Genomic DNA, 16,561 nt, shown 5'->3' with positions numbered 1-16,561 from the left:
GAGTTGTGGAAAAGAACAAGAAAAGAAACAGAAACAGAACGAGCTCTTTTCTTAAACAAGAAGGACAACAAGATCGATTCATTGAGAACATGCTGAATTTAACTCTTCTTTTTTTTCTTCATCTGTGTATCTTCATCCATCTCCCTTGTCCTCCCTCTCCAAGGAGTTTCTGCTGCCGTCAGGTGCTCATTCCTATCTATTTATTCCTCGCCAAAACCCGCTTCGCCCAAATCCACGCGTCCGACGCTCCAAACCTCGCGCTCGTCTTCCTCTTCATCCGAACTTAGGCCTAGCCCGCCCTTGACGCCGCCTTCGGCCTCCCTCCTCTCGCGCGCCTGGCTTCCCAGCCGGAGGGCCACGCGTTTGAAGTAATCTCCCATGGCCCTGGTGGGGCCCACTCCCAGGGCCTTGCCGCCGTCGTCCGAGGCCATGTACTGGTCGAAGATGGCGGCTTCCTCGTCCGCCACGTTGAAGAGTTCCAGGAATGCGGCTTCGGCGGCCAACTTGACCGGAATGACCATGTCTCTGACCGACGCAAACACCGGGGGAACCAGGATCGCCAGCAGTTTGTGGTCCTCGCGCAGGCTGTTGCCGTGGTGCCGGAAGACCGTGCGGATGACCACCAGTGCAAGACGGCGCGAGTCGATGTCACCTCCTGGTGGGATTATCGAGGCGAGTGCTTCCAACAAGGGTCTGCACGTTTCTTCGATCTGGGCGTCGGATGATATTTCGTGCACTGAGAGGAGATATTTTCCCACGGCGAGAACGGCGTTTTGCTGCACAAACGTGCCACTCTTCCCAGCGAGCCCGTTGACAAGGACGTTCCTTGTATCTTCTGCATAAACCGGATTTCCAGTCAAAGCCGCTGCACTTTCCAGGAGAACGGCATTCAGCGCAAGGATCGATGCATTCGTCGATGGTTGCACAAGAACCCGAGTCTTGATCAGAGTCGCTGCCTTCTCCGCCGGAAGGACTTTGATCATGGCGCCCAGGAGACGAGCATTGGTCATCATCATATTATCGTCCTGGATGTCATGTTGGCTGTCCATCAGTCCCAGGATGGATTCACGAGACCCATCCGACATGTTCGATCCGACCTTGCTGACGACCTCCTGTAGTGCTTTTAACATGGCATTGCGAACTCCAGCGTCCGGGGTCTTTGCACCAGTGACGAGTTCGGCGATCAAGGGGTCGACGCGTGGTGTCAACGTGATCAGCGTACTGAGTGCCTTTGTTGCTCGTGTCCGCAGAACGTCGCTGGTTGGGTCGGCAATCGATTTTGTGAATGTTCTCTGCAACTGAGGCAGGAATGGACGCAGGAAAGTAGGGATTTTCTCGAGAAGCAGGATGAGAGTCGATAGAATGGCGCATTTGACATCCATTGATCTCTCCCCAACAACACGGATGAGTGGACCTGTGATTTGCGTAACAAAAGGTTTCAATCCGTCAGGGTTGGACCGTTCAATGATGTCCGATATGCCCATGGCAGCCTGGACCCGTTGCTCGGTTGTACCATTCATCAATCCTTGCAAGAAGATTTGGAGGACAGGAAGGATACCCTTGGGCAGCGCGAAACCAGGTAGAACAGATCCTGCGGTGCCAGCCTGCTGGAGGACTTGACGAGTGGAGGTGACCAATGCCTCCATCTCTTCCTTGCGCAAATGAGATTGCAGCTGATTCAGCGCCGACCAAGCGGCTTTGACGACTTCTTGGTCTCTATCGCCGAACGAGATCAGGAGGGCACGGATGAGATCTTGATTGTAGCGCGAATAGTCGACCACAGGATTGGCGAAGAAGGTCGCCAGGTGATTTGCAGCGAGTGCACGTCTTCTGTGATCGTCATGCTTGATCATCGTCAACATGACGCTCATGGCGGTGTTGAGGCCATCGAATTCGTCGATAGAAGACAAGGTCGCGTCGAAGGCCTCGTTTAGTTCTCCCACGAGCTCCTCATCCTTGCACATAACTAGGTTGTCTGCGAGACTGTTCAGGATTGTGGGCAGCCTGCGAGTCATGCTTGCACCTCCAACTTTAGCCAAAGACGCCAGAGCTCGAGCATTAAACGCCGAGATGGGGTTAGTGAGGAGCGTCGGGATCAGATTGGGCAGGATGACATTGGCTCTCGTGGCTTCGGTCAGCAACGTGAGCAAGGCGGACAGGGCATGTTCAGCCTCCGTGTCGCTTCGCAACAGGTTCAGGAGATGCGGCAACACCTGATCCACCGCTCGTTTGCCAAACATCTGTTGGAGCGAGTCGAACGATTCGGCGGCCGCCTCGCGCACTTCAGGGTCGGAATCTGTCAGTGCCAACCGGACAATGGAGATCAACTTCTTTTCGTGCTCCTCCAAGGACTCGGGCGTAGCGGCGTTGACAATCTCTCGTAGAGCAATACAGATGCCTTGTCGTCTGTCTGGATCGGTGGCAGTTTGAAGGCCTTCCTCAAGCGAGGGAAGCAATGAAGCAAAGATACCTTCCCCAGCCTTTCGAATCACTTCTCCCAGAGCGTTGGCGGCAATAAACTTGTGCTCGATGTTGGATGAGGCAAGGCGAGCAATAATCATCTGGGAAAGCGTAGGCACAAGCTCACGCAGTGTTCTCGGGGTTGCAACAAGTGCTTTCCACACAGCAATGGCAGCAGCTCGAACCTGGGCAGAAGAGTCGCAGCGGCAAATGTAGAGAGACGATAGCACCCGGTTGCGTCTTTCTTCTCCCAAGACTTCAAGCAAAGATTGTCCCGCCTGTGTAGCAGCTTCGCCTTCCTCTTCAGCTTCTGTTTGAGCACTGATTCCGGTAAGATTGAAGAGGAGATCTCCAACCAGTTCGACTGAACTGAGACGGATCCGATAGCTGTCGTCGGCCAACCCACGCTGCAGCTCTGGCAACAAGAGGTCAATGGCTTTGGTTGCGAAGTTCTTCACAAGCAACCTGCCCGCCCTAAGAGCAGTTTCACGAATCGCTTCAACATCGTCGGCCAACCCACTAAGGATAGACGGGATGATCTGAGCAAGATAATTCGCAAAGCTGTTGCCGAAACATGCCGGTAAGAAGATGAACAAAGTCATGAATCCCTCTCGTACAGTGGGGCGTGTGCTAGCGACGTTCTGTAGGATAGATGGCAAAGTCTCTTCAAGACGAGCAGTGCCCAAGCCGGCAAGGACTTCGCTGAGAGCTTGTGCCGACCCAAGGCGATCACTGGCACCAGTATCGGTGCGAAGCGACGACATCAAGCTTGGTATGAGATCTGGGAAGGCATCCTCGCCCAATTTCTCCACAAGGCTACCCAGAGCTTTTGAAGCAGTTGCTCGAGTTGCAGGTACTGGATCGACAGCGGCAAGACGTAGGCCTGTGACCAGAATCGGCAGGTGAGTGACAATGTCGCGTTTCTCGGTGAGATGTGCCAGGCTCCCTATGATCTGGGCAGCTTTACGTTTGGTTGCTGATCGATCATTGAGCCCGCGTTCTAGAATCCTCACAACAAGGGCGAGTGACGGCGCGTCGAGATAGTGGATGAAATGAACCTTGATCAATCCGTCCAAGGCTTCTTCTGTATATTTGGTTGGGTCGCTCAGTGCTTTGAGGAGAATGTCGACGAGGCTCTTGACCTCTGGATTCGTGATAACTTCGCCGAATCGCTTGAGACTGCTATTGGCAGCAGCCCGAACCTCTTTATGGCTGTCCGTCAGGACCGAAGTCAACGGAGGGATGATTTCTGGCAGACTCGTAGCGAGCTGTTGCGGATCAAGGTAAGCCATGGCACCGAGAAGGTCACAGGCTCCTTTCTTGCTTCGCCACTGGGTCTCATTCAACCCTTCCAGTAATTCAGGAAGGACGCGACGCACGCCGAAGGAGCTCAGACTGGCGAAGCACGTCTTTGCCGTGTCCAAGCAGGCTTCGCGGACTGATGCAACAGGGTCGCCGAAGCATGTCAGCAGCTGGGGAAGAACCTCGATCACATATGGTTCAAACGTTCGGCCAAGCAGCAAGGATAGTAATTCGTATGCCATCATTGCTCCCTGTCGCTCTTCAGGGCTCTTTTTATTCTCACTCGCACTTCTCAATGCGACCATCACCCTGTGCTGCCGCAATGCAGCTACACCTTTGCCCTTGACAACACCTGCAAGTCCGTAGGCGGCTCCTCGGCGCACGGCATATTTCTTTGAGTGGAAAAGCTGGTCCAAGAGAGCCGTGATGTAAGGTCCAGCATCAACCGAGGAAGGGCGGACCAAAGGAGGCAAGCAGTTGGCAACAGCATATTGTACGGACTCGGATGGTGTGCTGAGAGTGTCAAGAAGCTTCTGTATGACATTCCCTGTCCGCTTGTCGCCGTCAGGAAGATGCCTTGCCAAAGACCCGTAAAGAACGATAACGGCTTCATTAACCCAATCTGATTCTTCGGTTCCTTTATCAGGACCTTGGAGCACTCTTTCGAATAGCCCCATGAGAGGTTCTAGGCAGTCTTTTCCTCGCATTGCTACAAAGACCGTGCCTGTTTCGACCATTTCTGCGCGAACTGTAGCGTTACGATCCGAGAGGGCGCCGTCGGACACCAAGAAGTTCATAAAAGGCACCAAAGCAGACTCGTTCAGGACGGAAGAAAGCTCTTTAAAGGCCAGGGCAAGGCCGCTCCGCTTCTCCCACTGATCAACCAGGTCTCCCTTTTGCACAATCCCGAACTTGTTTCGCTTCGGGACCAATGGTTGAGCTTCGGTGCGATACGACTCTTCAAGCGACGCCAATACTGAATCGACCTTTGAAGGAATCTGAACAAGTGCCTGTGCGAGAGCTCTCGCTGCGGCAGCTCTGGTCGATCGTGCTGATGAGAATAAAAACGAAGGAATACTATCGACCAATTCTTTGGTGACGGTGAATTCGAACTCTTCCCAAATCGCCAACGCAGTCTCCGCATTTTCGTCTTCTTCATCTTGACAAGCAATCCATACATGAACTGAGTTGTCAATCTCGGACAGATCAATCTCTGAATGAATTGCCTGCAGAACGGCGGATCGAACAGCCGATTCAGGGAGAGTGACTGCAGAGAGGAGGATATCTCGCTCCTCAGCAGTGGTATTTTCTGACATTGACCGGCAGAAATCAAACAGGCAATCTCTGATGATCCGGTGGTGCTGGTTGTATTTGCGCATTGCACTGATCAAATGGCGCAAAATGTCGGCTCTTGGAAGGTGTTCATCGGCGCCGGATCCCATCTGGAAAGAAAGAAATTCGAGGGCAAGGAGGACTTGAGCGTCGGCGTCCTCGCCCGTCACATCCCCTATCTTTCCATGCTCGAGGACAGAGAAGATCAGAGGGAGAGCATAAGCGGTGGTGGCAGTGTCAAACGGACGTTGCTCGGCAGCAAATCTCAGTCTATACAAGACTCGTGTCCCGAGCTCTGCGAGAGGTTCCACACAGAGATGCTCTGGAACATTAGCATTCCGCACAGACCTGAGAGCAGCAACGCCGACGAAAAGACGCATGGTTCCAAGGCGATCTGAGATCTTGTCGGAACAGGCAAGATAAGCTGAGACGATCTCATCCTCAACGATGAGCGCCGCCCCCGCTTCAAGAGATCCCATCAAGGCAGTAATGGCTGGAGACATCCAAAGTCCTGCATCCGTGGGCGGACCGTGAGCAAGACTCTCAATAAATCTTGCACCTCTTCTGATCTTGCTCGAGATTAATCTCACTCGCGTACGCGTGGCACTTTCGTGTCTAAGTTGAGCGTCGACCTTGGCCTGTTGGTCTGCGGTCAACTTTTTCTGGGGAGCGCCCTTCTTTTTAGCCAACTGGGCTCGGATTTCTTCTTCCCACTTGAGGACGTCATAGTCTTTCTGGTTCTTGTTGTCAAGGATTCCATTTGTCTGCTGGCCAAGGACGTCGACGACAATAGTGCCTTCAGGGGCTCTAGCAATGAGTGCTTCGGTGGGTCCCACGGCTTCCAATTGCTCAGGGTCGAGATCTTCACGGAATTGGCGAATCAAGGCTGGCGTGAAAGAATCCGGTGCCACGAAGGCCAATGTAGCTGCTGAGTTGCAGGCAGCGATCTCGAAAATGGCCAATGATGCCATCTTGCCCGCCTCAAAATGTGAGAGTATCTCGCGGAAAAGTGGTTCCTGTCGTTCCTTTGCAAGTTCACCTGGATCTACCCCAGTAGCCAGGCAGGTTCCAATCCAGTCGGAGTTGATGATCAGTTCGGGACGTAGTAACACCACCGTGGATGTGGCCTGTTTCTTCAGCACCTCAGTTGCCGCATCCTCGGCCATGTTCTCCAGCCTGTCCCTCGGCATGCTTATGCATTTCACTGCCTGAAGCAAACGATTGTCGTTCAGAGATTGTTCGGCCGTCTTACTTAGCTCTAACGCGCGCGATCGAAGCACATCCCAGATACCAAGCACTATGCTGTGGCCGACAGAAGCCGGCTGCTTCGAGTAAGCCTGTGATAACGCAACTCCTGTCTCCTTGCGCACACTGGAGTCGACTTCAGGGGTGAGCAGGAGGTGTAAGACGGCCCTTGCCCATGCAGTTTTGCCTTCATCTGTAGCTTGCTCGAGATGTTGCGTCAGGTTAGTCAACGCATACAGTGCCCACTGGCAGTCTTCTGTAGAGGAGAGTCGAGTATAGACCTTTGAATTCAAGAGAAAGGACAACTTCGGTTGAACGGCCAGACATTGAGTGCTGACTTCATCATACATACTGGACTTGTACTCGTCGGTCCTCAATATTGGTGCACCAAGTACTCCGGGAAGGCCGTACCCAGCAGCAACATAGCCATTCTGGGTCGCTGGAAGAGGATTGAGGGCAACTTCGTCGTGCGCATCCTTCAACGTTTTCAAAGCCGACTTGACAAATTCGCGTGACCCTTGTTCAGAAGGCACTTCTTTGATGCGTCTGACGATGTGTGCAAGACACAAAACCCATAGTTTGCGGAAAGGAAGTCTCTTGTCAACGCAACCCTTGAGAAAAGTGTCAGAAAGAGTCTTATTGATCGACGAGGTGGTGACAATAAGTGGCAGATGTGTTGCTAATGCAGCAACTTCTTTCCGTAGTGCCCCCTCGTTGGCTTCCTTCGACGCCACAGGAATGACAGACTCGGCGATGACAGAAGACGTCGCCAGTTCGGGAGCAATCATCGACAGAGCATCGGCCAAAAGGCCACGCAGCTCAAAGCTGCCAGCTTTTGAAGATTTCATCGTGGATCCCAGTTCCGCAGCAATCTTCTGCAGCGCATCTGGAGACCCTCCTCTGCCAACAAGGGCTGACAGACCCTTACCTGCACCATCGCGAATGATGGCATTGGTGGAGTTCAAGGCTGATAGAAGAGGTTTCACAAGCCTCCCTTGGACAAAGCCTGAAATGTCGAGTGCCGATGGTAGACAAGAAGCCAGGGCCTCTATAGGGCCTTGAAGGATAGCCTCCGGGGACCTCAGGATGGCCTTCTCGATGGCAGGGATCAACACTCCATCGACATCCTGGAGAGTGACAAAGTCGAGGAAGAAATCCTTGAGACCCATACACTGTTGGTATGGCACGGGAGATTTTGAGCCTATGACAGATTTGACATAGAAATCAAGGATCTGCTTTTTCGACTCTTGAAGCTCTTCTCTCCTCTCAGTTATGCGGACACTGACCCCGGCAATCACGCCCACATAAACGGCGTAGCTAGCATTTGCGTCTGAGGAACCTGCAGTGTCTTGTAGGGCGAGCTGCAGTGCCCTGGCCCCGACTTGTTTTGTCTTGAAGACGTCGCGCAACCCTCTCCTTGCGATTATCAAGGCCGACCCCTGTACTCCTCCTCGGACAGACTTGTCTTCGCATTTGTCCAGAAGGCGGGCAGCGGCCGAGCATATTTTCCCAAAGCATTGTCCGAATGACTTCTCATTGAGCCGGATTTCTTGTTGGACCAAACAACACCACTCCAGCAGAACAAATGCATTGCCGGGGGCTATGACCACCTTTTGGCTCTCTTGTAATAGGAATTTGGTGACGGCAGCATAAGCAACGTCGGCGGAAGAGGGAGTCGTGAGATACGTTCGGAGGCACGACTGCACGGCTCTGCGAGACTTTCGATCAAGGTAACGAGGATACGTCCCAAGAAGCGCGGGCAAAAAGGTCAACAGCTCTTTTGAGACAGTCTCATCTGCAGCACCGGTGAGATGAGATTGACCGTATGAAACGTGGTTTTGCATGTCCGCCATACCTGCGATTGGAATACTTTGCTGCAGTTTGCGCAGTGTTTCGATACGGAGATTTGTCGAACTGCTTCTGAGAGCGGCAAGCCAGGCATCCCGAGTCTCCGGGGAGCCTTGTTCGGCACTGTCCCCCATTGTCCATAAATTGGACGTAGAAGATTGTCTGTTTGCAGAGACAATGAACGGGGTCAAAGGGCTGGACTCGAATGAAATTTACCACTTAATACGACAAAGTGGACTTGGAGATGATTCGCGCGCGGGGGAGTCCAAGCTGCAGCCTCGTCCCGCCATGGCATTAATAGAATCAGGCTGTGGTATTTTGGCTGCTGCTGGCTGCGCCCGAAGTCACTTTCCGAACCCTAATGGCACTCATCTCACAGGACAGACGATGTGACTTGCACTTCTCTTCAAAGACGCATCACTACAAATTAATCCGCCTGCATCACCGGTTTCTGCCGCTATTACTTGATACTCCGGCATCCATGCCTGCATTCATGGATCTCGTCCTTGGCTCTACGCTTCCAGAACAGCATGTCAAAACTGTTTCTAGTCCACGCAGACATTCCTATGTCATCTGTCTGCGGGAACAACCACCGTCCCAGCCGAGGGTCAGAGACTACGGCAACAGTCGCAATTGCCGATGAAATCCGCAGTTCAACCGAGACTATGGGATAGGAAAACCGTAACCCTGAGTGACATTGGCTCCCGTCAGATACCGGTAGCTGACTGCGATGCCGGATTAAGCGGAGAGCGCCCTGTGGGAAGAACATTGGTGTTTGCAAAAGAGTTGCTGTATTTGTGCGCGGAAGAAAATGTTTGTGGTGCTTGACGGACAGAAAGCGGATCTAGTCGAGACATTCTCATCTCGTTAGTAAGACCGGAAATGTGAATCAATGGGGATCTGCAAGGAGGACCGCCGATCTATGGACAGCCAGGTATTAGGTTGTGAGAGTCACTGGGTCGCGTTGCAGTTTCAAGCTGTAGATGTAGACCAGAGTCCGTGTCGTGGAGGATGAGCAAAACCCCCAGGATGGATGTCAGTGTGTAGACTCAATATCATCGAGGTCGCCCACAGAGAGAGGAGGGGCAGATGACACTCCGTGCTTTTCTTGCTGTAAATATGACCCGGCTCCTTGTTAAAGCAGATGAAAGCTTGTGACTGAATGCTGGGTCAAGGCCGGCCGATCAGTCTTGGATGTCCACAGACTCGAGATACATGTATGCACCGAGCACCGAGCACCGAGAACCTCGTACCTGCACGATAATAGTAATGCGAGGCAACGTGTCGTGACAAATTTGTGCATTTCCTAGTTCACTGTTCAGTTCGAGCCGTCGCTCAAGGACGGCTCTGCGCATTGCACGGCCCTCGGACCCAGAACCTTTCGCCATGGTGATTGTGAATTACATTTGTTCAAGCTGGGGAACCCGGGTCGTGTGCCAGTTGTATCATGAGTACCACGAAGAGTCTTGTATGGGCAGAGTATGCTCACGACAAACGCAGCTCCTTCTATATATCCCTAGCTTTTTTCCATCGAAGGTTTTTGGTCCATGCAGATCAATACCGGTGCGTCTCCCTCAGGCCAAGGGCGACTACCCTTTAGACGGTAGGTCAAGCAATTTACCGAGTGCTGGACGATGCATTCCTAACGAATTGAGTTTTGGTAGTGATCTGGGGTGTCGGGCAGATTTAACGAGCTTCGGAGATTTTTCAGTGGCATGCATCCAGCGATCAGGGGAGGCGTTGAGCCTTGTTGCAGGGGTCAACCTGGGGAAGCAATCAGGATGTGATGCGAAGGATTGAGTCCTTGATCGACACTGGAGATGATCACCGCGCAAGAGGTCCGAAATTCGGGTGGAACAGGTGCGAGTACTCGGTGTGGGTAGCGGAAAAGAAATACCCTGAGGTGGTCGATTTGTTTGCGGATGAACGAGCACCAGCAACAGCGAGAGTACCTCGTACGTGAGTAGGTAGCTCGTGTGTGCGAGGTACTATCCAAGGTTTGATTTCTGGGCGCCACTTCAGGTGCTCAGGGTACGTCCCGGTTTGGTAAGACCCTCTAACCATGAATGGGAAAGGCCTAGCCGCACGTCCTTCCCCCGGCCTAGCGCCCCAAGATTGGGCCAGCCCTGGCCTTAAGCCTCAAGACTCGTGCCCTCCCGGTGCTGGCTCCCAACTGCTCCCTCTGATTTGCCAGCCTCAGCGGTTTGTTCCTGGAACCACCCACTTGGGCTTACTAGGCTCGCTTAAGCCCCGACTCGCAGTGAGCTGCACGCTCGCCGATGGCGTTTGTGCATGGTCCGGCCTCGTCTTGGGCTGCGGTAACTTGGTTGGTCTCCTCTGGCACTTTCCTCTTTCTCCTCGATTCAATCTCTCTTCAATTTGCGCCGCCAATCACTTGGTCCATCGACACTCTCAACTTGCATGCTTCTTTTCATCACCCGAAGTCCCATCCTCGCTAGGTCGTCCTTCACGCTCCTAACGGCTGCGTTCGGGGTCAGATGGGCCAGCTGCTAACCTCAGATCTCACTGGTCAAACAGCCAGTCTCGTGGATGACAGGATGGCTGGCCTCGGACCCCTTTGCTGAGTGCGCTGGATGTTCCCACCACCTCCCACCACCCTCCAGGACCGTGGCCCACTCACACAGATCGTCTTCACAAGGTCAGCTCGAAGCTGAAACCTCGCGCTGACTGCCATCCATCATTCGCAGATCGCGATACTCATGGCCTGCGTGCGAGTAATAAGAATATCGTTGTTCGCGAGACCTCCTTGACTTTCCCTGGCCGTATCTGGCTGACGCTCCTTCTGTTCCCTCTTTGTTCTGTGCCAGTCAGTCCTGTACATCAAGCCGCGTCCCGCAGGTTTCACAAGCTCCGGGTGCTCTTCTCGTATATTAAATCTTTGACGCAGGCTTCCGTGGCAGAAGACAAATTTCGAAAACCGCTTTTCGAGGCGATAATATGCTGTAAGAAAAAAGAACGCAAAACATCCTCCAGCTTTGGCGACCAGCAGACGATCAGATTGCCGATTCGACCCAGAGGCTGCTTTCACAGTCTCCTCCGCATTACCTTCTTCCGATCCAGTCGAGATTTCAACCCTTACAGTCGCAATGAGCAAAAAACTTGGACTCCAGACGGACGCTCAGGTAGGTATCTCGGGCGAGCGAAGTGAGCCGAACAAACACTGACCTCTCTCTACAGGCTTTGATACCGAAGAAATATCGGGGCGACGATGACGATCCACATTTCATTCCTGACTCACCTCTCATCGACCGACAGGCCCTGACTGCACAAGAAGAGGGGGAGCTGAAGCGCATATGCGCCTTGGTATTGGCCAATGTACCACATTCTGACGACATGTCGGATGACCCTCTTAAATACATCGCTGCTCAGATCCAAGAAGGCAAAGCAGCACAACCGAAGCCCAGTGCGAAACGCGAACGGAAACTCGACCCTGCCCACAACGTTGAAACTGCCGCTAGCGTGACACACCAATTCCTCGACATACAAGATGACTCCGCGACATCCTCGGAAGTTTCTCATCGCGGTACCATAACTGCCACTGACTATTCAACGCCCTTGACCAGCGCCGGTATAACCCCCGGCGAGACAGCGCGACGTTTCTCCGACGCCGCCCGGAAATCCGTTAATAGCACCAAGAAGCCTGGCAGCAGTCTCCGAAATGAGTCAACCACGGTGGTAACCAAGAGCCGGACGACCTCTTCAGGTGGCGTCCACAAATCGATGGAAGCGACAAAGCCTTCTGCCGAAGCGGAAGCGATCAGAAAGACGCTGCGAGTCGTAACAGACGGATCATCACGACCCCAAAGTGGCAGCGCGAAATCAATGGAGCAGCCTCGTCCTGTCAGATTTTCGGCTCTCGACTTAAACAAAAGCCTTCCGCCCCCTCCGCCTGAATCTCCGCCTCCCGAGGAACAGAAGCAACCCCATATCAGCAGGTTGATGAAAACCATTCGCAAAAAGAAGAGCATGACGAAGGAAGTCAGGAGTTTTTCGACTGGATCGGTACCTCCAATGCCCTCGACCGATTCGCCGAGAACCCACTCGTCGACGACGACACCTGCAGCAGAGAATGCAGCTGTGACAGCTCAAGAACCTCCAAGAAAGAAATTCAGAATACCTCTTTTCCACAGGAGACAACGACCGGCAGATGTCCTGGTTACTTAAATATGCTCGTCAACTCGGACATAATTCCGTTTTTGTTTTCGGTTTTGCATTTCAACACAGTACACTCCACACACTCATTCTTTGATGACACCAGCAGCGTAGGCGTTCAGGACATTGACGCCCGGAGACGTCTAACTGATCTTCCTTTCTCAAGGAGGGCACCATCGTTTCAATACAATGTATTCTTTTTTCACCACACACGACGTTTTGTCATAACACTCGACGACCTTTTCATTTTATGGGCAACAAAGCTTTGGGGGACTTATGGGTGTTGATCTGTTTCCGAAAGAGATTCTCTCATGTTATTGCTATGGGCGGCCAGCTTGTCATGCAGCGACGAGGGAGGGTAACAGATGAGGCAGTGAGGGTGTGTGATGGGCACAAAGCGAGAGGACACCGTGTGTGGGTGTGTACACGGAAGGGTTACATACTACTAAAAGAATACGGAATCAGTACACTCAGGAGACCAGGCAACTCATAGCAAAGGGCAAAGTCATCTGGTCACTGACAAATAAGACGAAAATATACAGAATATGTGGCCACTGGCCTCATCATTGACTGCGACAGATTCAAAGCCCTCAATTTCACATGGTTCGACAAGGAGCTCAAGGTGCCATCATCGAGAGACTGGGAGCTCAGCATGTTCCATGCCGCGGAGATATTCGTCTTGGTCCTCGAGTTCTTTCGGTGTCGTCTAATCATTTCCCGCGCCTGACATGGTATCGAGTACAATACCTGGTACTTACATAGTAGTAGAGGTATATCTAATAGAATCCTTTGGCCCGTGCCTCCCCTCGAATTTTTTTGGCAACGCCATCGCTATGCATTGTGTACGAAAAGGACGCATCTATTCGTTCATGACCCATTGCTGTAGGACGATAGAGGGCCTGGCTTAGACACCCCCAAAGCAACCCCTGGTGATAAGAAAACTCCCCGTCGTCTCACCGTTCCTGCAAAGAGATTACCTCTGGAAAACAAAAGGTGGCCTGGCAACCTGGACTGCATCACTTAAACCATAGCCGACGCCCCAGCACTGCTCACTCCGCCAAACCCAGGAAACAGGTCGCTTTCGTCCATGCTTGTGAGGCCGCTTTGTCCACCAGGCCCTGTCCCGCCTCCCGTGCCGCCTCCGCCTGCACCTGCACCCTTCGCCCCTCCGGAAGCTTGATGCTTGCCTTTTGGACTACTCTTGTTCGCCTCCACGGTGACGGCTTTGCGACCAAGTTCGGAAAGTGCCTGGATGTCCTGACCGAGCAGGGCGAGGAGGCTGACGAGGGAAACATCGTTGGATTGCGCCAGAGAAGCAGATGTCAAAGGGTGTTCTTGGGATGATTCCGTGGGCGGGGTGAGCAGGGAGAGGCGTGTGAGCAGAGCTTGGATGTTGCGTAAGTGAGGGAGATGGGATGGGTCCGGTGTTGTCGGCGTCAGTCGTAGACTTTCCGTGTCAGTGCTTGGAGCAGAGACATATGAGGGTGGGAGGGACTGGATGAAGCTGCTCAGGAGTTGAAGACGTGACTGCAGCATCTTTACACCGTTGAGCCGGGTCGTTATATTGGCGATCTGGTCTTCTTCTTCCGGATTGAGCGCCTTCAGTGGTTCCTCTGCGCTATCTGTTTCCAACATGTCGGGAGTGTCTGGTTGTGGATCTGCTCGCTTCTTGCCCTTTCTGTCAGTCTGAGGAAGTTCAGATGACTTTGTAGTAGGCTCCTCGGACGGCGCATCGTCGATTGCCGTGGCGCCACCTGCGCCCTTGGCGACATAATCTATTGCAATCATTTCTGTCTCGTCTGTCTCGATTGTGTACGGTATTTGGCGGAACTTGATGCCGGATGGCTCTTCTCTGTCAATCTGCATTGATCCCTCTTCTCCGTCGGTTTGCATTGTCCCATCATCCTTGGGCTGTTCACGGTCGTCGACACTCTCATAAATCGTGATGGGCAGTTTTCCTTCTCCAGAATCTCCCGATTGGATTGCTTCAGGGTGTAAGGCCAAGAGAATGGCGTTTTCATTGCAGCAATTGGTCGCCTGTTCCTGTAGGGGTACGAATTCGGGCATGGGTCCTTCAGGTGAACAAAGCGTGAACCAGCCGACGAAAACCAGAGCGGGGGATTTGTGGACCGCGACATCTTCTAGACGTTAGTCGACGTACGCCAGGAACAGCTTGGCCGCAACCCACATTGTTGGATCCTCGAGTCCAGCCACGCAATGTCAAACTGCCATTGTCCTTCGGGACTTCTCACTAAGACCGCAGGAAAAGCATGTTCCACTGTAATTTCCCTACCCTTATGCTGCCCAAGAAGCCCTCCCGCCACGGGGCCTGTCTGTTTTCGCAACGAATGTCTTGTGACTTGGTCCGATATTGTGAGGAGAACAAGTGGATGGAGAGAGACGGTGAGGTCACTTTCGGAGGGCTTTGAGGACAGGAGAGGATTGTCCGAAGGTTCAGCCATATTAGGAATCACCGGAATGGCCGCGATATGGGGGACGAGGGATAGAGACTGGGTTGTCGAGGTGAGCCTGTTGAGCCTGTTCGACACTTGGAAAGATGCGGAGCCTCAGTCGGAGATGGAATCATAGACGGCGACCTGGAGAAGCAATGCGGGCAGCCTTGGCGACATTTTGCCTGGTGACTTTTGGTGGTTGGCGGACTGGCGGGGCAGGCCGAATGAGGAGGGGACGAGACAAGGCTGCCAGGGGATTCGTAACTCTCGTCTTTACTTACTTCACGACAAAGACATTATTCCTTGGATGGCTATGCCTTCTACTTCTTCGTTCTCTGAAGACTGTCCTGTAACCTGCTGATAATGGATGCCTTGGTCGAGGACTCTGACAAACTCTTTCCAGAAGTCTTTGCGCATCTCGCCGCAGTTGAAGCGCAACCAGGATTGACTTTAGACGAGGAACTTCTGAAACGTGCCGAACGAAACCTAACTCCTACTTCACCGAAAGACCTATTATGGCGGGTGCTAGGCACGGGTGAACAGCTATTGCAGACGCTGCAACAAGACCCTCGACCGCTTACTCGACTGCTCGAACAAGTCATCTCGCTACTCCCCTTCGACGAGCTGAGATCCACTATATCTGCGGAGAAGCTCCAAGAAGGCCTGAGTTCGCCATCGGTCTCGATCCAGTTGCTTTGTCTAGCATATCTGCGGAAAGCTGCGGACTCGCCCAGCGGCGCCTCTTTTGTTGCGACGAGTTCAAGTCTTGTTCAATGTCAGTTCACAATCTGGCTGTCGTCTGAGAGCACTGAGGTTGCGGAACGGTCACTGGAGGTGATCGAAGCGTTGCTTGCCGTCGACAGTCAAAATAGCACCACGGTACTATCTGCGGGCCGCAGCTACGCCGAAGCACAAGGGCAAGGCTTGCTTTGGCGTAGAATATTCCATGATCCTGATGTGTACACAATCCTCTTCGAATGGACATCACTAACGAAATCGAAACGAGACGTCAAAACAAAGAAAGGCATGCAACTCGTCACAATTTCCCAAGCACGCCTATTCGACTTCATTGCGAGAGTGGCACCTTACGACTGGACAGCGGTAACGACTTCTTCATTGGCCCAGATTGAGGCTGAATTCCTGAGAGACAACGGTGGCAGCGAGCCATTTGGTGGTATCCTTCGATATGCTGCTTCTCATATGATTGACCAAAAAGATATCCTGATGGAGGTGTTGCGTCAAGATTTCTTTGTCAAGTTACTGGGAGTGGTGGAAGAGAGCAACAGGCAGGGTGTATCTCCCCAGCTACTGGAGGCGATTCAACAGGGTGCAGGGATTACACCAACGAGAGATGGAGAGGATGGCGGCCTTCACCTCTAAATTTGAGCTTGTACTAGAAAAGTCTCGGATCTGTCTAGGCATTGCTGGCAGTCTCGTCTCTGCGACTTCACACGCTTGAATGGTGGATGTTGTCGAGTGTGCTGTACTCTAAAGAATAAGCCTCTGCATTAGTTGCCACTTGATAAACATGTACGATAAAAGAAATATGGGATGGACGTCAAGGCTCTTGTTCAATCTTCTCTTATAGAGTCGCTTTAATGGTGTCCATGTAATAGTGTGTCTACCTCTTAAAGAGGCCTGATGTCTCGATGACGTTCGCTTGACCTTCCATAATTCTGACGAGGCTGCAGCCTTGCAGAGAACCCACCCAGAAGTTTTTGCCTCCGATCCACCTGCCTCCGCAGGTC

At 52.7% G+C, this 16,561-nt stretch overlaps 4 protein-coding genes across 4 annotated transcripts; 2 read left to right on the top strand and 2 right to left on the bottom strand.

The window, feature by feature from the left end:
• Positions 1 to 200: 200 nt before the first annotated feature.
• AYO20_02880 (hypothetical protein) lies at positions 201 to 8,321 on the bottom strand (the record flags this gene model as incomplete). Its single annotated transcript, XM_022641184.1, has 2 exons — positions 201 to 6,595; positions 6,692 to 8,321. 2 exons carry the CDS (start codon positions 8,319 to 8,321, stop codon positions 201 to 203), a joined length of 8,025 nt encoding a protein of 2,674 aa, XP_022502715.1.
• Positions 8,322 to 11,294: 2,973 nt separating this feature from the next.
• Positions 11,295 to 12,372, top strand: AYO20_02879 (hypothetical protein; the record flags this gene model as incomplete). The annotated part of the gene is made up of 2 exons (XM_022641183.1): positions 11,295 to 11,330; positions 11,386 to 12,372. 2 exons carry the CDS (start codon positions 11,295 to 11,297, stop codon positions 12,370 to 12,372), a joined length of 1,023 nt encoding a protein of 340 aa, XP_022502714.1.
• A 1,008-nt stretch (positions 12,373 to 13,380) lies between these two features.
• On the bottom strand, positions 13,381 to 14,427 carry AYO20_02878 (hypothetical protein; the record flags this gene model as incomplete). Its single annotated transcript, XM_022641182.1, has 1 exon — positions 13,381 to 14,427. The coding sequence occupies one exon, from the start codon at positions 14,425 to 14,427 to the stop codon at positions 13,381 to 13,383; it is 1,047 nt and encodes a 348-aa protein (XP_022502713.1).
• A 749-nt stretch (positions 14,428 to 15,176) lies between these two features.
• On the top strand, positions 15,177 to 16,193 carry AYO20_02877 (hypothetical protein; the record flags this gene model as incomplete). The annotated part of the gene is made up of 1 exon (XM_022641181.1): positions 15,177 to 16,193. One exon carries the CDS (start codon positions 15,177 to 15,179, stop codon positions 16,191 to 16,193), a length of 1,017 nt encoding a protein of 338 aa, XP_022502712.1.
• Positions 16,194 to 16,561: the final 368 nt, after the last annotated feature.

The sequence above is a fragment of the Fonsecaea nubica genome (genome assembly GCF_001646965.1).
Source record: "Fonsecaea nubica strain CBS 269.64 chromosome Unknown Scaff13, whole genome shotgun sequence".
Lineage (NCBI taxonomy): Eukaryota > Fungi > Ascomycota > Eurotiomycetes > Chaetothyriales > Herpotrichiellaceae > Fonsecaea > Fonsecaea nubica.
The sequence above is the reverse complement of the archived record's forward strand: the minus strand, read 5'-3'. Positions and strand labels throughout refer to the sequence as shown.